This window comes from Acipenser ruthenus, chromosome 12, assembly GCF_902713425.1.
Source record: "Acipenser ruthenus chromosome 12, fAciRut3.2 maternal haplotype, whole genome shotgun sequence".
NCBI classification, from domain to species: Eukaryota; Metazoa; Chordata; class Actinopteri; order Acipenseriformes; family Acipenseridae; genus Acipenser; species Acipenser ruthenus.
Window position 1 is genome coordinate 13,465,011 of NC_081200.1, and position 22,344 is coordinate 13,487,354.

The 22,344-nt window shown below is 37.1% G+C and overlaps 1 protein-coding gene across 5 annotated transcripts in view; it reads left to right on the forward strand.

Moving 5' to 3' along the window:
• Positions 1-22,344, forward strand: part of LOC117417358 (fibronectin type III domain-containing protein 3B-like) — a 247,917-nt gene that overhangs the window by 112,655 nt on the left and 112,918 nt on the right. For all 5 annotated transcript variants that reach the window (XM_034029463.3, XM_034029464.3, XM_059034586.1 and 2 more), the window contains one exon: positions 22,267-22,343. In XM_034029463.3, the coding sequence (XP_033885354.1) occupies positions 22,267-22,343 (77 nt within the window). The remainder of the gene's footprint in view (positions 1-22,266; position 22,344) is intronic.

A 22,344-nucleotide genomic window follows, 5' to 3' on the forward strand; every position in this document is an offset into this window, starting at 1 on the left:
AAAAATACATTCTGTAGGCATTACTAAAGTAACGGTGGAGGATAAGCCCTCATTGTATATGAGACTTCTTTTGTGCGCCTCAGAATATCGTTCCATCTTTTCTTAATCTCCTCCACCGTTCTTTTAATAATGCCTACTCTAAGTAGTAAAGACTCGTTAGAACCTTACGTTGCCACTGTGGGGAGACCTTTTCAGGTGCTTCTTAGAACCTTTTTTACATGGATTCTATATTCTCTATTTGCAGACTTTCTGTTTTGTCATGTAAGCTATGAAACATATATTAAAAATTGGTACCGGTATTATAAACCGTAATTTACTGACTTGATCAGAAGGTTTAAAACATCAGCTCTTTGCAAAATGTTATTAAATGTTTCTTTGTCCTTGAAAACAGTGTCTCCTTCTTGCTGCAGACAAGTCTCCCACATCACCTTGCCTTTTATATAGCCTACTGTCTGACTGCAGCAAATTAATGCCTGCTTTTTAGAGTTCTTAAAATAATCACACAAATACGAGGCCCGCAATTACCAGCAGCTTTAATAAATTAGACAGAATATTTAATAGACTTGATTTGCAAAATCCCCTCCCAATTTTAGCGATTTAGTTCAGAAACGCCCTAGAATTAGATATGCATATACAGAATTACATATGCATCAAGGGCTAAAGCGCACAGAAACATTGCCCCCGCGAATCACGTATCAATTGCGTGTTTATGCTATTGCGTGTGTTTTATAAATCCCATCCAAGAATTCAGAACCCTCAGCGCCCGTTTTACGGCCGTAAAACATGTGCAATCCTTTTATAAATCTGGGCCTCTGTCTTTTAAAAATGAAAAACTAACTAAACATGAAGAAAACAAACATGAAGGACCACTGTGGCAGGGTAGTGGCGAGACTCAGAAGCCAGGAAATTGCAGTACAAAGCGCTAACGCACACTTTAATAAACAAAAATAACAGAAATCAAAAGGCACAAGGGACAAAACAAAAGGTTTAAACAAAATACACAAAACATCTGGGCATTCACCTTCCCTACTTACAAAAATACAAAAAACTAGTGATGGGTCTGAAGTCTCAGCTGATTTGACCCCACATGAACCAATTGAAGCAAACAGTGTTACAAAACAAAGGTTCATGTGGTTATTGGTGAGCCACTAGGTCATGTAACCCATGAAAGGTGTTTAGCAGTAGCTGAAAGGAAACCATTTTTTTAACCCAATACGTACTCTTTTTGTCAACAGTGCTCACAGTGGTGTTTCAGTCAAGCTGAAACTAATTAATTAATTAATTATTTTTTTAAAATCAAGATGCTGCTTTTTGTTTTATAATGCATAAACATTTACATATTGTTTCAAATTAACAACAAACAAAAAAGCGTTTAGTATGTACAAACAGAGCTCTTTATTAACATTACTGGTAAAAAATCTATTAAGTGTGTAAGGGATACAGAGTACACAATTTCTTTAAAAATGAAAACGGCAGGGATTTGAACCGACTATTTTGCTAGAGCTATACTACATAGGCCACCAAAGAATCTGCTTGTAAGCATGCATCAAAATATCCTGATTATCACACCATCTTACACTCTACAGTTGCTGAAGTCTCATCAAATTATTTCAAGCAACAAGAGCTTGTTTTTATATTTCTAGTATGATTATTTAAGACAGTTTTATTGGGTAATCACATCTGTAGTTGATACGGAAAATAAATATTCCAGGCAATTTCAATAATTGCAACGGCCGAGCTCTGTCTTTAGAAAAAGCACTGAAATATTCCTTCACACTGAAACGATTGTTTAAATTATAGATGCCCAATTAACCGAGAAAATTAAAAAAAAAGAAAATTGCTTGATGTTGTATGTCAAAAGTGTATGAAATATCATTATATAACACATTGCCTCCTCTGAGCATTAGTGCAATTGTCCACTTCACTAAATGCCTTCTCTCTGGAGATAGGGGCCTGTCTTTATTCTCAATGTATTGAGTTGTGCAGATCTACCAAGAGATGGCACTAAACAGCATGAAGCGCTTCATGTGCTTCGGCTCAGTGAATCGTTTTGCAAACCAAATGATTCAGAGGGCTCAGGAGGCTTCACTTTTCCCATCACTATTTAAAAAACAAAAACAAAAAAAAAAAAAAAACTGTTCAGGCAGGGCAAAACCTTCACTGGCCTTTGAAAGAATATGCACCAAACTCCTCCCCCCCTAATGGAGCCCTGTGTTCTCCATTTAAAGGGTGTGGCTGCTCCCAATTAGCACCATTTGTTCAATTCGGAGCAGCCACATTCTCACATGCTTTTGGCAGGGACAGGAATTAACCCCATCCCTGCCAACCATCACCAAAACACACACCACCACAATATTTACAGGCAGAGCTCTCACTCTGCCACAACCAACACAACACAAATACAGTAGCATTGCATCATATATGTAACACCAGGGCTTTTGGGTTTCTATAGGTATTTGAATGGATTGTTAGAATTTTGACTTGAACATAAATTAATAAAAACGTTAGAAATTAGTATTATTTATTTCAAAGCAGTACCATTATTGTATGTTTTTTTTATGCACTACAAAGGGTGCTGTATATTCCCTAAGCTAGCTAGCTTTTCCACATACATTTTGCACAGAAAATCAAAGATTAAATAAACTGAAAATGCACAGGAAGCTGCTGATGAAAGGAAAAGGTCTGTTTTTAATACTGAACCCTACCAACTGTATGTAACATTTTCTAGCATCACTGGTTTAAATGTGCTTTTGTAATGAAGTTTTTTTTTATAAAAGCAAACTGCCAAGACAGGAAGACAGGAAGGTGTATGAAGTCTGCAAAATATGTTTCTGTAACAGTTGGGGGTGGCTTTCAGAACATTTGGCCCCTTGGCAATAGCCAGAGCCTCTCAGAAAAGCTTTGTATTTACTATTTGAAAAGAGAGCAAGGTTAAGCCTCTTCCATTCTGTTGAAAGTTGGTTGTTCCATCTGGCTGTGCAATTTATCTTCAACCATAACAGTGGCTGGGAAATGCTAACGAGAGGTTTCCTGTTGTTAGTTACTAATTTTTCTCCAGTGTGGACTTATTTAGGTTTATTAGCACTTTCTATTACAACGATATCTCCTCTTTAGCCATATAGTGTAACTAGTGTCTTTCTCTAATTCAGATTCTAGGCCACTAGAGGTGAAATACATGTGCAATGTACCAACTGTGCCACATCAGTTAACAGTTTTTTCTACCTAAAGACACATTGACACCCACTAACCTTACTCGTTAAATACTGTGTGCTGTATACTATAGAATAAGAAAGGTGAAAGGAGATAAACATCTTTTGTCTGAAGAATGCAAGAGAAAGAGGTACCAGCCAGGATATAAAATTAGCCAAAAGAGATGAAACCCTCTTCACAGTTTCATCTGTGTGGATATTATCTGGCAAACAAACACTGAGCTGTCTGCACAGCAGTTATTTGAGATACACAGTCTCAAGGAGTTCCTGAGCAGACGGTTTCGAGTGTGTTTGCATGTACCCACATGCATACTTTCTTTCACACGGTAGTGACCAACTTTGAACGTGCTGGGTCTAAAGGCAGGGATTCTAAGGGCCGAGAGCCAGTAGGTGGTCTGCTGAATACCTGGCAGCACTACTGTATTTTAGGAGCACTAGGGCCTTTTTGTTTGTTTGTTTTCATTTGCGCATTGCAATTGTGTTCTGAGGCGTTCATTGTAAAAACGCTAGAGTAAGTATTTTGCATTTCCATTTCGAAGGCTCCCATCAGAATACACTCAGTGTCAACAACCCTTTACCTGCTGCTTAAATATTTAGATAGTTCGTCTTGTGGGAGTATTTGGCTTAGGAAAAGGAATGTACAAATAGAAAACTCACTTAAAAAACAATTGCAAAAAGAGTCTGCAGGATCAATGGATACTGTGGTTTACAAGGTGATACTGTACAAGAGTAGACGATCCAAAAGTATATTACCAGATTTACTGAACCCAATAGAAGACAACATTTTAAATGGTCATGTATTAGGCATTACATTTTTAAGTTCATCACTGGCAGCTTTGTGCTTTTAAAGCAGGTAAAGCTGGGCGCTTGCAGTAGTTTGTCCTTCTTAGATTACAGGGGTGGGTCAATTATCTGGAAAATCATCTAACCAGACTGTATTGACCTAGTGGAAAGGTCAACTAGAAAGAGCTTTTCAGGGACTTGAACTCATAGTCCTGCAAACCAATTTGGATTCCAGGCTATTTTCATTGAACTCTTTTCCGTAGATCGCATCCTGTCTAGAAACACATTCTACCTAAAATAACAGCACACAATCTCACCTGCCTGCCATGCACTCTCCAAGGATATCCCCTACAGCTACTATGGTGCCACCAAATACTTAATATTGCGTCACTAAAAAGATGCCATTAAAAGGCATATCCCAGTGCAGTCCCAGTACCCTATTTGAAATCCACTGAAGTAATGCAGGTTGTATCCACAGCAAATAGGGGGAATCCCATTTAGCACATAACTAAGTGATTAAGAGATAGCATTACCCAGCTGATTCTGTGCTTACGCAACATCAAAAGACCACGTGGTTTGTTATGGTGACTAACACAGCTACTTTTTTTTTTCAAACAGCTGCACAGTGAGATATAAAAGTATATTGGCATGTTATTCAGTAATTTTCCATCATTGCAGGAAAAAAAACTTAATCAAAATCACATTTATTTTAGTTAAAATACTTATATTAGTATTACTATCAGTACAGCATTATATTCCCTCTGTATCCAATAGTGATGAGAAAGACATTCTGTTGTGTACACGGTGCTATATGTCTATATAGTTTATATGGGAAAACCACTTAAACTTATTTTGGATTAGACATATGTGTAATGCACTGATAAGAAAACAATATAGGTACATGCTATAAAGTTCAGGTTGTCTGTGATCAGTACCTGGCGTAAAATTATATTTCATCATTTTGACGCTATCCTGGTAACATCTTTTAAAAAGCCTGTAGTATAGAGAAAATGTACTTTGAGTTATACTTATTTATATTTATATTTCAAAATGGCCCAAAAAAGCATTGGAATATTTCAAAATGGCCACTCTAGTGCACTGATAGTGTAAGGATTATTGCCCACATTGTCAAACAGGTAACACAGAAATTACGCTGCATGATGTGGTATGGCACAGGAAAGCCAGATCACTAGTTGTTATGTTTTTGTTTTTTTATTGCTCTTCCTGCAGTGATTTAGAGGACAGATCTTAAACCCCAGTGCACTAGAGCGGACATTTTAAACAGGCTATAAAGTTATAAGTGTAAAAAGTTGTCAGGGTGTTAACAATGAAAAGAAAAATTACAAGTATAATTGTAGCAATACGTGGGATGTTTAACACTATACTTTTCGTAACCCAGCTACTTACCCTTTAAGGCTGTGTGGTTGTGATATCATAAAAATAATCAAACTGGAATGAAAAAAACAAGCAGCAAGCCTCACAGGAAACAATATAGAAAAATAAAAATGTAAATCACTCAAAATAACGAGGAAAAAGACAGAATCCGCATTTTGGTTGGCAATTGTGATGCAATGCAAGTTTCCTTTGTGTATTTGCAGCCTCAATTCAGCTGTGCTACCTCGGAGGTAACAGCATGTCCGAAACATGCCTTTGATCTGGTCATGCCGTAATTGCAATAAAACAGTAACACAAGCTTGTGTGCCCCAATTGACTGTTTAGAAATAGGAAGTTAGCAGTGTATACATTGTAACCTAAGTCTTTTGAAACGCGAGAAGTGCTTTCACTATTGTCCATGCAGAGAGTGTGACATTAAGTCTTAGAAGACTCACTGCGATCAGACAGCATTTTTATATTCTGAAATTAACCCCTCTTGTCAGAACCACTAAGGCAGAGGGACCTAGGGCCATATTTTCAAAGTGTTTACTCCCTTCTTTAATTAACTTAATTTTTTCAAAGAAGTAAAACACCCGTTAATTTTAAAAAACCAGAAACAAGCAACTGTTATTTATTTCAAGTTCTATTAAGCCCTCCTCAGGGGGTTTTGCTTTTAATTTGGCAACAGTAACATGATTTTTTCTTCTTTTAAAAAAATAAGAGTTAATTAAATATGGCAATAGTGACCTAAAGTGAATGCAACAGAAAGCTGCGGCTTTATATATTACAGAATACGTATCATTTACATATTGCTAAAGACAAACACACCTTTTTCCCCCTAGCATGACAACTTGAATATCAATGGATTAAAATGACTGGATTAAAATGACGACTTTCTGTTTTCCCTCTGGGTTCAGCTTGATGCGAGTACTTTGTATTTAGCCAGGTAAATGAAAACTGAGTTATTACCCTGTCTTGTTAGATGTGGCCGCCAGGGCAAATATCAAATCAGTACATTCTGTACACAGTACGGCAAAAAGACTATGATGTAAAGACTATGATCAGATATGATGCAAAATAAATAACTTGTATGATACTGCATGGGTTTTGTTCAAATTGGTTATAAAAAAAATAAAAAAAAAGGTTGCTTGAAACTTGCTGTTGTTATTACTGGTATTATTATTATTATTATTATTATTATTGACCCTAGTCCCTGTTTCTGGGCTGTTTTCAAACTTTAGTTTGTTCACTGAAGCAACCTGTTTTCTTTACTCGAGACTTACACAGACTGAAATAGTCGAATGTGCAGCATAGTGGAATCTACAGCTATGGCCAAAAGTTTTGCATCACCCTATAGCATGAACTACTTTTGTTTTATAAAATCGAGTGAAATCTGCTGAATAATGTTACGTTAACATATTGAATTTTGTAGTTTTCCATTTACTTAACGAAAAACTGACAACAATGGAAAAATCGAACATGAAATACTGTACTACAATTATGGCTTCCGGTAGACTTTTGCGATATCATGTTGTAGTTTCTTTGATTACATGATGTTAAATAAAAGATCCAAGTTATGTTCATATTTTTTATTTCTTTTTTTTTTTTCAATTATGTCTCAATCCTAAAATTCTAGGTGATGCTAAACTTTTGGCCACAGCTGTAGGAAAGAACTGAAGAGGATTGTTCTTGTTGTTTACAGCGTAGCATCAGGCACTTCACCCCTCTTCCTGTTGTTCACAGGTGAAGCACGGTGGAAGAGGGTTAGAATGCAAGGTGTTAAGTTGTTTTTCTCTTCTTAAAAGATCTACCCTCTCTATCCCTGTTTTATGAGTCACGAATGACATAAAATGACTGCTTCACTTAAAGAGGTTATACAGCCTGCAACAATTACATATTATTAATATTATTATCTGGCACTGAAGGATAACACATATTAGAAATCTTTTTAAAACACATATTTGAACCACTTTTTTGTTTGTTATAAGCAGACATTTTACAAATCTTTCAGCATGCTTTGTATTTTGTGGGCACACCTATTGGATACACCACAATTATGATGTATTTTTCTTTTACAAATTTACATTTTTCAATAAAGCACAGCTTTGTGATGTTAAGACTTAATGATTTTTTTTTTCTGTAAGCACTGTAACATATTCCTGTGTTCTGGAAACCAAACATTGTTGTGGGCAAATGTGTACGAAGAAATCTAAGTTAAAGGCAATGTATTTGCCTTGTGAGGCAGGGAAAGGCATTGCTAAAGGGGAAAAGCCTACTTGGCAATCAAATAATACAGTCACATCAGATCCAGTCTGAGCTGAATAGTGTTTTTTCACCACCAACCGGATAAAATGTAACATTCAATTTAACGCAGACATTGTGCGTGATCCCTTAGGTGACAATTTAATCATGAGCATTGTATCCCCATTGACTAATGGACAGTTGCTATATGTAGAACAATAAATAGTACATACATTATGAGAAAGTGTTATATAATAGTCAAGTCTGAAACAAACCGCTCGACCTGATGCAATCTAATTTAGAACCAGACTCGAGACTACCCCCTGAGGTGGTTTCGAGTACAGTAGTAAACGCTGCGCAGTTCGGACGCTAACCGTATTTAGCACTTTTAAGTCGGTTTAAAGGCAACTAATATGGTTTAAAGGCATAGTGTGGACAGGACCTTAGTCTTGTGTGTGACTATTTGGGCCTCACGGTATGTACTTGTACCGCAAAATTGACCTTTTATTATAAATCACAGTTCAGTAGTTCGGGACAAACACCAATCACAAAATGTTTTAGTACAAATATTTATTGTAGAGAATGCGGAGTATGCGATTTAACAGAAAAGTATGCTGTATATACACATTCATTTGGCATCAAACCTAACTTGGTTTGAGGGTTCGCTGCCTGGCCAACTGGACGAGGCTGAGACCCCCATTTGATAAAACATAAAAACTGTTATTAAGAAAGGTGGAGATGGGGAGGTGGTGGGTTACGATGAAATCAAAACGCAACCGAGAGATAAGTGAAGAGGGTATTTATAGTGCTAACAATTTAAATTAGCTAATGTGTAAATTGAATGATTCAATTTGGTGATGCGGAGATTGGTGTCTGACCCTCCTCCCGAACTTTAATTATAAATTTCATTAATAGAAAGATTAATAACTACACCAGGTTTTCTAACCCAATTTAGTATAAAAGTTCAATTCTTATGTGAAATCACTGAATACATGCATTTCTTTTAGAAGGATGTCAGCAAGGGATTGAGAACTTTCACAGCAAGGCGAGAGGAGACCTGCTGTGAGAGAACAGAACTCCCAGTCAGAAAGTGGAAGGAGAGGCAGGAGATGTGAAGAGAGACATATAAAGAGAATGAAAGGACTAGCGGTACCTCTGGCCTGCACAAAAAAGCATTGGAAGCAATTGATAAAGGAAGAGAATTTCCACCAACACAAAACAATTGAGTTTTCTTTGTCTTTTAGATGGGTGGTAATGGGACTGGACCCTTTCAGAGTATTGATCCTATTCTGTACCATACTAAAAATGTCTTGTCGTCCCTGGGTGTGCAGGGTGAGTCGAATAGTCAGGGGAGCCATTGTTTTTAAAGCTGCTATATGTCATTGCATGTTACAGGGAACTGCCTCGGTTTTGACAGCACCCACTGGCATGTGTCGTATGATATTTGATAGGATAATTTGTATTGATTGCAGCCATTAGGCTTGTACACACCAGTTTAAAGTTCCATACACAATTCTGTACATAATTAAGGAGGGCTACTGAACAATTTCAGGCATGCTTTGGAAAGATCTACTGTATTAATTAAAAAATACATTGTAGCACATTCATTTAAAATACGTTTTTAAGGCTCGTCATTTGTTCTCCAGGTTCATTATCATGGCCTGTGGTTTGATTTTCAGACCACACAAACGGCAACATTATTTAAAGCAATCCAATTGAATCTTGGCATCAGAACATTTCCTGTTCACCAGTCCCGAAAGAGAGGGAGTTGTATATGCAAACACCTTTTTTATATGTTCATGTGATGAATTGTGCACTTTTGTTGAATTTAGCCTGGGTGAGAAATCATTACGTGGAACAGCCCACATCTGGTGAACGTTTACCAGACAGCCTCTTCCAGGGAAAGAGGTATTTACTGTAGTCACACAATTATAGTCACTGGCAGTTTTATTACAGAATTGTATGCACAATGATTTCCTCAAATGAACCAACTTTACTCTAGAGGCTTCAGCAGCACTGACCTTTACACACAAATATACATGTGGAGTTCCACAACCAAGTACTACACAACCGTATTGAAGAATATACTACTTCTTAAAGGATTGCATTTGTTTGGAATGGGTTGTGGGATCATATGCCAGAACAGTGCACCTTTTCTGTGATCATGCTCACTCTATTTCAATCTGTGTTATACTGTCATGGTTGTTGTAAGGCAATGGGATACACAACAGCCACAGCCACAGTTTTGAAAACTGAAGATGTAAACCTCTTTTAATGATGGACTATAGAATCTCAAATTAGTAAACCCCTCAAAGTTAGGAGCTAACCAGTCAATTAAACACACAACTTGAAACAGGTAACATTTGAATCACTCCAGTCCAGTGTTTTGTTTCTAACATTCTGTCCAACCCTTGTATATATTTTACATATGTATTTATGACATAATTTGTGTTTAAGACAGGCAAGATTCTAGTTACATATACAATGTGGATTCAATCTATGCCATTTTTGTTTCAATATATTTTCTATATAGTCATGTTACTAATTGTGAAACATATAGGGCAAATTGATTTATGCAAGATGATTAAAAGCTAAAGTGAGGAACGTCTTGGCTGCATCACAGCATTATCTTGCATCAGTGAGTGTGAATAGGACAGGAGCACAGATCACTAATTTGCAGACATCTGGTTTACTGCTACTATGGGTATGCCTTATTTTTCTTTACTAAGATAACTTACAGTGACATTATTGTAAGAAGCTGCCAGCACTTTTGTAAGAGAAAGCAAAAAAAAAAGACTAAATGTATTGGCAAAGTTTCATATTTAAATATGTCAAATGCAAAGGGACATTTATATTTATTTTATACTCTTGTCTGCAGGGTAACCTGAAGTTCAGCACTTTCATAGTGAGAACTACTGGTTTCTTTTGTAATAGCTGTATTACATGCTTGAGTGAAGTACATGAAAGGAATCAAAGTGCCAACACATTCTAAGAGATGCGCACAGGAATTCCTTCAAACAAAATATTAGTGATAATTGCATAACCTGTTTATCCTTTTGGCAGTCATTTCTTTGTAGTTTGCTCCAAATTTTGATGGGGCACTACGGCAAAAACATATGGCATAAATATTCATGCTGAAAACATGCCAGGCTGAGTACTTGTAACGTGTTCCTCATAAGTATGGGAACTCAAGGGGTTCACATACTTTTATATATATATAAACTTTTACACAGTTTTTATATATTATTTTCCATTTTGTTTTTAGTGAGTTGTTTTGGAGAGGTGGATGTTTCTCACACAGACAAGATACTGTATTGTTTACAGTACATGGACAAAACCTACTGTCAGAACCAGGGAAAGAAAAATGTAAGAAACCATTGGAGCAACCTTGCCCAGCACAAAGCAAATTGGCACAACTGTAAAACAGATGGGGGCCAAGGTTGCCCCAATTGTTTCTTCTAACTTGTATCAAAAACACAAGCTAACTAAGAAGAAACAATTGGGGCAACCTTGGCCAGCATCAAGCAAATAGGCACAACTGTCAAATTGTGTTTTTGAGGCACAATAAAAGCGGATCAAACATATGAAAAACACAAGCCAAGTTAGTAGAAACAGTTGGGGCAACTTTGGCCCCCACCGCTTTGACAGTTGTACCTATTTGCTTGGTGCTGGCCAAGGTGGCCCCAATGGTTTCTTGAAACTTGGCTTGTGTTTTTGATATCTCTACTTTAAATGGCAGGGCATTTTTGATAACTTGGTGTTTTTTTCACATTTCCAATGTGTTTTTGTTTCATATATATACACTCACATACACAGAGAGCCTGTAGCAGCTTTGAAAATTGGTGGCACAAAGAGCGGCTTGTTATCATGGCCAGTCTCATTGGATCTTGGAAACCGAGCCTGGGAACGCAGTGTTTGCTCCTCCCCGGTGTGGAGTCGCTGGAATGCTGATGTTTGCCGAGCAGAAGACTGCTTAAACTGTCCAAACAAGACCACTGTTTGCCAACTGTGAACATATTGCTGTCTCTGTGAGGCACTTGATCAAGTTCTGAATGGGGCCTCTTGTACTCCGGTGCTGGGGCTGAAAAGACAACATCTGAAGGCCTGGGCCTCCATAGTGCCCTCTAGGATTTCTACAGAACAGAACTTTTTTTTTTGTTTGTTTTGCTGTGATGAGTTGGAATAACATACCTATGTTAAGCCTTCAAGATAAAAGGGAAGGAGTAGCTAATGGATTTATCAGCCTCACAAATGCCATCAAGGGACATTCCTTTGAAGATTAGACTTCCTTTGCTTTTAACCCTAAGGAATTTGACGGCAATTTGTCTTCCCCCAACCCTGACTTCCCCTTATAAAAAAAGGATTATCTTGTATAGAAAGGGATAATATTGTGGTGTATGTCTCCTATAGCAATGCAAAGAATCTTGTAGTAATCAATATATATATATATATATATATATATATATATATATATATATATATATATATATATATATATATATATATACAGTACTGTGCAAAAGTTTTAGGCAGGTGTGAAAAAATGCTGTAAAGTAAGAATGCTTTCAAAAATAAATGTGTTAATAGTTTATATTTATCAATTAACAAAATGCAAAGTGAGTGAACAGAAGAAAAATCTGCATCAAATCAATATTTGGTGTGACCACCCTTTGCCTTCAAAACAGCATCAATTCTTCTAGGTACACTTGCACACAGTTTTTGAAGGAACTCGGCAGGTAGGTTGGCCCAAACATCTTGGAGAACTAACCACAGTTCTTCTGTGGATTTAGGCAGCCTCAGTTGCTCTCTTCATGTAATTCCAGACAGACTCGATGATGTTGAGATCAGGGCTCTGTGGGGGCCATACCATCACTTCCAGGACTCCTTGTTCTTCTTTACGCTGAAGATAGTTCTTAATGACTTTCGCTGTATGTTTGGGGTCGTTGTCATGCTGCAGAATAAATTTGGGGCCAATCAGATGCCTCCCTGATGGTATTGCATGATGGATAAGTATCTGCCTGTACTTTTCAGCATTGAGGAGACCATTAATTCTGACCAAATCCCCAACTCCATTTGCAGAAATGCAGCCCCAAACTTGCAAGGAACCTCCACCATGCTTCACTGTTGCCTGCAGACACTCATTCGTGTACCGCTCTCCAACCTTCGGCGAACAAACTGCCTTCTGCTACAGCCAAATATTTCAAATTTTGACTCATCAGTCCAGAGCACCTGCTGCCATTTTTCTGCACCCCAGTTCCTGTGTTTTCGTGCATAGTTGAGTCGCTTGGCCTTGTTTCCACGTCAGAGGTATGGCTTTTTGGCCGCAAGTCTTCCATGAAGGCCACTTCTGACCAGACTTCTCCGGACAGTAGATGGGTGTACCAGGGTCCCACTGTTTTCTGCCAATTCTGAGCTGATGGCACTGATGGACATCTTCCGATTGCGAAGGGAACTAAGCATGATGTGTCTTTCATCTGCTGCAGTAAGTTTCCTTGGCCGACCACTGTGTCTACGGTCCTCAACGTTGCCCGTTTCTTTGTGCTTCTTCAAAAGAGCTTGGACAGCACATCTGGAAACCCCTGTCTGCCTTGAAATTTCTGCCTGGGAGAGACCTTGCTGATGCAGTATAACTACCTTGTGTCTTGTTGCTGTGCTCAGTCTTGCCATGGTGTATGACTTTTGACAGTAAACTGTCTTCAGCAACCTCACCTTGTTAGCTGAGTTTGGCTGTTCCTCACCCAGTTTTATTCCTCCTACACAGCTGTTTCTGTTTCAGTTAATGATTGTGTTTCAACCTACATATTGAATTGATGATCATTAGCACCTGTTTGGTATAATTGTTTAATCATATACCTAACTATATGCCTACAAAATCCCTGACTTTGTGCAAGTGTACCTAGAATAATTGATGCTGTTTTGAAGGCAAAGGGTGGTCACACCAAATATGGATTTGATTTAGATTTTTCTTCTGTTCATTCACTTTGCATTTAGTTAATTGATAAATATAATCTATTAACATGTCTATTTTTGAAAGCATTCTTACTTTACAGCATTTTTTCACACCTGCCTAAAACTTTTGCACAGTACTGTATATATATATATATATATATATATACACATTATATATATATATATATATATATATATATATATTTTTTACTAATGTAATTACTTTATACATCTTAGCTTTATTATCAAGGGCCTTCACTAATTCCACAAGAGAGTATGTAAGGATTATTTTGTCCTGCTTTATTTGTAACACATATTCCTGTATATCCCATAACTAATATTATTTGTGGTCTTCTCTGCTCACTAAATCATAAGAAGACATTCCAGTTTGGATACATTTGACCAAGGTAGTTAAGCTGTTTTTCCAAACGGTGTTTTGCTGCACTGTAGAGAGATAGAAACATTTTCTTAAAAAAAAAGGGAGGGAACCTTTTAAAATACAGGGAATATATGTAAACAAGCAGTCAGGCACTACAGTTGATTTACTGAGTTTTTCAAATCCCTTTTCATCTCGAAGTAAAACGCAGGCTTTCAGTAAAGCCTAGAGGAAAGCTCCAGGCTCACAGGATGTGTGAGGTGATCCTGCCTGGTGAAGATGCCGTCTGCGGGGATTGTGGCCACAACGTCTAACCCCAATTTGTGAGCGTAATAAAAGTTGTGTAGTTGTTGAGTCATTTCTGGCAGTCAAAGGTCAGTGCGAATACCCCTGACCCCTTGCACTAGTAAAAGCTTGACAGCAGTTCAAAAAAAGGACACTTGACATTTTTGAAAAGCCATCATTTCAGCTTTCTGACACAAAGGAAAGGGGAGCGAAAAATGAGCCATATTTTGCTTGATACATCATTTGCTTTTTTACAGTGTACACACATTTAACATTTTGAGTAAGTGTGTTGTAATACTTATACAATATTGTTCAACAACCTAGACTCAAAAAGGGAGTCAATGAGAAGGCACAATTACTTTTTGTAACCAATTAGTGATTGAAAAAAAGTTATCAGATGCTCTTATTACCATGCATGTTTATTCTTAACAACTAGGCTCCTATGTTGCCTCATTCTGTAAAAAAAATGTCTAAATACACACAGAAAATCCACCCACACACAATCAGCATTGCTCAATACATTGTGTTTGTATCTCTTGGCTAATGCATGTTTATCAGTCATGTTGAGCTAAAGACACGTGTGTTTGGTGTTCTGTGATATTTGTGCAGGTAAGTTGTGTAAACAGTGGTTCTGGTAAACATTTTACCTTTGACCGCAAAAGGGGAGTTGCAGCTGAAGTGAAATAATTGGGCAAGTTGTTGTCAGCTTCTGCACAATATTATTTTTACTCTCATCAATGCTATAATTTAGCTTTTTATGCATATCAGTTGGATAAGATCACATTTCTGATATTTAAAAAAATCAAACATGATCTGCTTTGAAAAGTTGGCACAGAGTTGTATTGGACACCCAGAAAACATAGAAAAAGGCACTGACAAGGTTAGACTGTGTGGCCATTTGTTACGAGTAGTTATTCCAAGTATTGTTAATCTGGCTTCAAAGGGTCTTGTTTATGTTACGCTGTTCTGCAAGATGTTTTCATAATGCAATGTGTTATGGGATATGCATTTGCAATTAATAATTTAATCTATTTTTGTTGTTGATTTCACAACCCCAATAGTGCTTAAGGTGAGATTTTCAGTTTGGAATGATTTGATTTTATTGACTTAACCATTAAACAGAAATGTTTTTGGGGTAATGAATTTGATGAGTGAGGTGACTAATAATCTCTAGCAAGGAGCAAACTGCTGGGGTGCCAGCCATGGAATGTTTGGTGAAGTGTTATATTTGAAGTATTTTCAGTCTGGGGATGTGCTGGTGTAGCTGTAGTTGTGATTGTGCATCCCTGGTGTACTGCACACAATCATAAGTAATGCATCATTTCATTACTTCTATGATCTCCCAGTTTATCGATTTTATGATTCAATTCAAAACCGACTAGCTAACGCCAGCAATTTGTTTTTACAGAAATTGCACTACAGTAGGATAGTCTTACAGTGTACATGTTCCTTGGGGCCATTAATCAGACAAGGAATTGACCATCGTTTTACTCTTCACCTCTTGTGTTGAGTGCTTACATTCCTCTGCTTAACCATCCGAATGCCATATTATGTACACTGGTGTGTAAATGAAGATGTCCCTTTCAACCAACTCTGAAACAGAAATACCATGCCATCCTACTGATAGCTCCAATTACCCAGAGAAAGTGTAGGTGCCCATACTGTACGTAGGTCACATATATCAAGAAAATCACATCTCCAATTAAGATGAAGGACATGGGGGTATAAAGAGGCAACTGTCTCTTTTTTACATGTCTTGGTGATTTACTTTTCCAAGACACTGATGCATGTTACTGATATACTTGTTTTGTAATTACAGAGATTGAGGTAATTACAATGTTGAATGCTTTCTAAAGTACCAGTGTGTATAGTTTATTTTATGATTTTGGTATGATTTTGGCAGATGTCTGTGGGGGAAGAAAATTCCAAAACAGTAAGGTGCTCCCTTGTAAAATGACAGTGGTACTGTATGAAGGTAATTTACAACAGCATTAGAAAAGTTTGAGAACAAGAAAAGGCCATTCGGCCCATCAAGGCTCATCGCTTGTTAGCACACCATTTTCCCCTACGGGGTGGGGTAGCTTAGCTCATGTTTCTTCTGTGCAAACCTGATCCGAATCCTATTATCCCCTTTGGTCTCTGCATGAGCTAAAATAAAATGGAAAATGTGCCAAATGTTTTGGCTGTTTCTCAACAGCTCTCATCAGATTTCCTAATTTATATGAAGAAACGCTCCCTGAAACCAGACAAATCAGGATTCTTTAGATTTTTTCTTTCTTCTTAATTATGTAAAGCTACAGAGGTTGATCAAGTTTGAGTGTATGTTGTGTATGTTGTATAAGTGATATGCAACACAATAAAAGAATGTGTTTACACGCAGTGGATCCAGAAGGCTCCATTTAATGACAATGCTGGCTCATATACCGGTATTAAAAAACAAAACAAAAAGAAAAACAAACACAACCCTTATTTACCTGCATAAATAATGCTATGCGTTTTAAAATGGACCATGCTCCAAACAACACATTAAAAATTGTGAAATATTGAACAGTAACCAAGTGAAGTACCCTTATACAGTATAGTACACATCCAATTGGCAGTGTTATTGCAGGTGTTTACAATTATTTGCCCAAACCCCTGCATATACACAATGGCTTCTGACGTTTGCTTTGCTAGTCTAACTGGCCATAACTCAGCTTAAACTCATAGTTTATATAGATCCTATGGGACACTCTTTCATTGCTTCCTGCCGCCATAATGTAATTACCACTGTGATGAAAGCTTATTCACAAATGGCAATACCAGTACTCTCAGTAATTATTTAGAGCAACTCCACCCTCTTATGGTATGTCAGTGAGCCTCGTTAGAACTTCCCTTTTTCTGAATTCTATCAGGCTTTCAGAAGCTGAAAGGGAATTAAGGATGAGCTGTACGATTCATTTGTGCACCTGAATGATATATCATACAGTAGGCCTCCTTTTAATAGAACCTGACTGTTTCAGCCTCAAGAGAAATGAAATGTCTTCTACAGCCTGGAGCTCTGCTACCGGAGCTGCAGTTGTGGAAAAACAAACAGTGAATTGCTTGTGGATTTTTGCAAAAGGGAAAGATGTCTGTTTTTTTACTATTCCTTAAATAGCTTCATTTCAAATGCCTAACCTCATACTTCCAGCCTAAGAAGTAGAATTACATTTTATGCTTATATGTTCATCCTCCCTAAAGAGGATAGATTACCAGATAACCAATTAGTTTCACATAACCAAAAGTTTCAGATAACCAAAAGTTCACCATTGCTTTGTGCTTTACTTTTTTTCAAAGTGTATCTTGCAGATAGGGTGGAATGCTGTGTGTGGTAGATCAATGATCTCATAAGCACCACATTTCCTTTGTTTTGCCGCAGATAAACCACTGTAGCTTAATATAAAGACAGTGTTTGATATGTATTGGAAAAGAAAAACTGAAAATGGGTTTATTTTGCATACCATCATGTTCTATATATAACATGCACTCTTTTACAAATAATGGAGGAATTTATGTGTATTAAAAAACGGTTCACTTGTTATATACCAGATGTGTGGTATACACTGGTAATTGTATTTTATATGGCAGGGCTTGAAATTAAGTTTTCCATGCACTAGCCACCAGGGCTAGTGGATAGACAAATTCACCAGCCTCACAGACATTTTATTGGCCCAGTATATAATGTTTGTTGATAATTAACTCAAAATGCAGTTTTAACATGTGTTACAATGTGCATTTAATATTTTAAATAAGGGAACAAAAGAAACGGCAAAAACAATCAACATATACTAGCTCCTCTTCTTTGACAGCACTATCTGTTGAACCATCTGACATCACTGACAGGAGCTTTGCACCTTTTATTTTATTGTGTAGATGCCTTCTTTCTCCCTCAGCAATATATTGCATACATACTCTTGCTTGTTTGTCATTCCTGTAAGTACAGTACTGTACTTCCTAGATTTAGCCCTTTTTGTTCATCAACCTATAGAGAGAACCAAATTCATTACAAAATAATGAAAATTAGTTTAAAAAGATATGCTATTTTTATACTGTCTCTGACTGTGTCAGTTCAAGATAAATTTGATTTCAGTCATAGTAAATTCCAACACTCACCAGAATTCACCATTAAATACCAAATAGGAGTTTACTTTATCTAACATGGTTGAATTATGGTTTATCATAAAAAAATGGAATCCCCTTTTCAGAGTTTGCAGCACATAAAATAATAATAATAATAATAATAATAATAATAATAATAATAATAATAACAGAACGCGTTGGGCTGGGGCACTTCATAATGACGGGATTTAAAAATAGCAGTCGCTGTATTAAAATTAAAACTTCACTGGTTAGAATAAAATGACAATAGGCTCAATATACACAGTCTGTGTATTGTACACAGAGGGTGCATGTATATAGTTAAAGGTCTCCTATCATCTGTATTGTTCTAATATTTAGAGAACAATTTCAGCAAAAATAAATGCTTCTGAAAAGACAGAGCTTTTGTTTCTATAAAGCACTGTATCTTGAAGCCCACAGATGAAGTATTATACACTGAAGCCTGAGGAGCACTGGCTATGTTTTCCCACATCACTTCACAAAATCTGCCGTGAGGAGTCTTTTCAGAAGCTGTAATTGCTGGACTGGTTCATAGGCATGGTAAATAATGATCTAAGCAGAGTCAACATTGAACAGGGTGCAAGAAGTGTATTACAAGGTTGCCACATTTTAATACATGTAGGTTACAGATTACAGCATGATTACAGTATGTTAAACCAAGTACTATTACATTACTTAACTTCATATGGGGAGGGTAATCTGCAACGGATCAGAACTGACATTTCCAGATGAAGACAACCCCCCCACCCCAAACAAACAGAAAAAAAATATACTTCCTGCCGCCTTTACTTTGACAAGCCTGTAGTTTCCTTTTTTTTTATTCAGTCCCCTTGACATCACTTAAGATTTGTGTGGGGTCGGGAAGCCTGGTTTTCCACAGTAACCTTTCTTTTATTTGTTCATGCCAGCAGTAACACGTGATCCGTGCAGGCAAGCTCATGCTCACAGATAGAAAGGCACAGCTGTAGAACGACTGTAGGATTGTACTTCAATAGCATCGAAGCATGGTCATCATCAACACATTTCAGAGCATGTTTTAAAGTGCTTGTATACTTTTCATGCTTATCATCTTATTGGACTAATATATTATTTATTGCTTTGGTTTTGAAGCATACAACATAGGGTTAAAATATATATATTTTTAAACTCTTTTTAGCTTTATTAATACATGATAATTATGTTGTGCTGAGAATCTTTTGATTATTCTCTTGTTGTTTTATGTTAATGCAGAGTATGCAGCTATTTAAAATATATTGCCTTGGATAAACTGCAGGTACCCATAATCTGATTGGAACACATGAAGCGAAGAGATATGAGGAAGGGACAGAAACACCATCAAAAGTGCTGTTTTTGAAATACAAAACAAAATACAAAAATTGATTTCAAATCTTTACAGTTTAAAATGTATGACAAACAGCAAAAATTGTATTATTATCTGTATCCTCGGCTCACCGCTCGCAACCCCCCCGCCGACTCGGGAAACGGAGCCTGGAACACGCGTCCTCCGAAACGTGCTCCTGCCAAGCCGTCATTTTTCGCACTGCAGATCCACAGCAATGCCACCAGACCTATAGTGCCGGAGGACAACACAAATCTGGCGGCTCCACTGCAGAACCACAGGCACCCTATCGGCCACAGGGGTCGCTGATGCGCGGTGAGCCGTGGATTCCCCTGCCGACCTAAGCCCTCCCTACCCGGGCAGCGCTCAGCCAATTGTACGCCACCCCCTAGGAACTCCCGGACACAGTCGGCTGGGACATAGCCTGGATTCGAACCTGCGATCTCCAGGCTATAGGGCACATCCTGCACTCCGCGCGGAGCGCCATTACTGGATGCGCCACTCGGGAGCCCAGCATACTAGTAATTAATCTCAGCATACAAGAAGTTATTTATATTTTTTCCTAAGATTAAACATTCATCATGGTACTGTGATTTAAGGTTTGATATTTATGTAGCTATAATAATAATAATAATAATAATAATAATAATAATAATAATAATAATAATAATTAGGCAGTCGTCGTACACAAGAAAAACTTTAATATGTATTAGCAGAAGCATAACTGTACAGCAGTTTTACATTTACAATATCACCGTAACACCATGTTGCTGATTTGTTTGGGTTCATGGTCGTTAAGCCCGTTATTATTATTATTCTTATTATTTATTTCTTAGCAGACGCCCTTATCCAGGGCGACTTACAATCGTAATCAAATACATTTCAAAGCAAATGCTAAGCAAATGACGTATAGACGCAAATTACTTGTATTGCATAGTGCACAAAATTGATGATTGGTCAGTTGCAATATCTTTGCATACATCCTGACTTCTGAAAGTTGTGTTTTTTACATAGAAAAAGAGTTATGCATGATTGACATTAATTAAAATATGTTGCCAAAACCCACATTTTCTAAATAGGTCATAGGGGGTGATTTTTCGGTTATTGTCGGTTAAAACCGAAAACACCAAGCCCTAATTATAACGCATGAAGTAAAAAATAATAAAAGCTGAAAAATAAATTATCAATCTCTTTCGAAATCCAGATTTACACAAACATATGCATTGGAGTAACACAATAGCAGTGTTCCGATCTATGGAACCCCATGAGTTTACAGCAAATTAAAGATGACTTAAAGAAAATATAAAGACAATGCTACTGTTGAAGCTACACCCAGATGTGATAGGAAATCGGAAGTGCCTTGTCATCAGGTTCATGCATAATGCATTCTTACTAAAATGCTAAAAAAGATGAAGACTAAAACGTGTATTTATTTTAACTGAAATTCTTTGACTTATTATAATGGGTGAATTTAGCTAACATGACTACATTGTTATGAAGTTATTGGTTAAAAATTACATTCAAAACAAACATTGTCTATGGGGTGTGTCTGGTGGTTTTCAATCAAATAGTGAGTCGCTGTTTGTTTTTAAAAGTTTGTTAAAATCTGATAAAGGAAAACAGAATAAAAAACATTTTAAAAAAACATGGAGCAATTTGTGTTGGTTCAGTGCCAGAAAACAATGTTCTTTATATTTTACTAATGTCAAGGGACCAATATTGCTGTCCATTTCCAAAGGCCTTCAGCTTTTTTAGTTTTTCTTGGGGGGATCAAGTACCTATTTTTTAACGACTGTTAAAGTCTTTAAATCCTAGTGACATAATACTTTCCACATAATTGTCCAGTACATCCACTCACCCCCTATAGTTAGACTGACTGTGGATAACAGGCAGTGTATTGCATCAACTGATATACATCTTTGGAGTATAAATCAGAGTAGGGGAGGGAGGTTAAAGCCACAATGTAGTGATCTGTAAAGCACAGCAATATATTAAGCAGCATGCATGCCTTCTACCTGTCTGGGACTCTTTTCCGCTAACCGCCACCACAGATTATGCATATATACTTTTACCAATGATGAGTTGCAGCTGAGCGAAAACTCCTACTAGCTGGTGTTCACTCCCAGCCAAGAAAAACATGCTTTAATTCAAACACTGATGCATGTTCTTCAAAGTTACACTTATCAACAGATAATCTCCAATGCCCTTTGGAATGTGTGAACTTTTTTGAACCTGTGAACCAATCAACATATAAAACATCATGTCCTAAATTCGCTGATAAAGTGGAGAAAGGTAGTATACAGGTTCTTTTATTCTGGTTACCTCCTGAAAAAAAATCTCATTTAGTTTAAATATAACCTCCCCTAGCCCCAGACATATATATATATATATATATATATATAATTTTTTTTTTTTTTTTTTGAGGTCAAAAGTAGACAAAAATATACTTCAGTTTCAAAAGGTAATAAGACTTGGCACGTTGGATAAAATGTTGTTTGTTTTTGCTCAAAACTGTGGATTTTACTGCCTTATACTGTATATTTGACGGCTGGCTTTTTTTTATTTGACAGGGCCTGCTGAAGTTCCCATGATGTCACCCAATGGCTCCATTCCACCAATCCATGTGCCCCCAGGTTACATCTCACAGG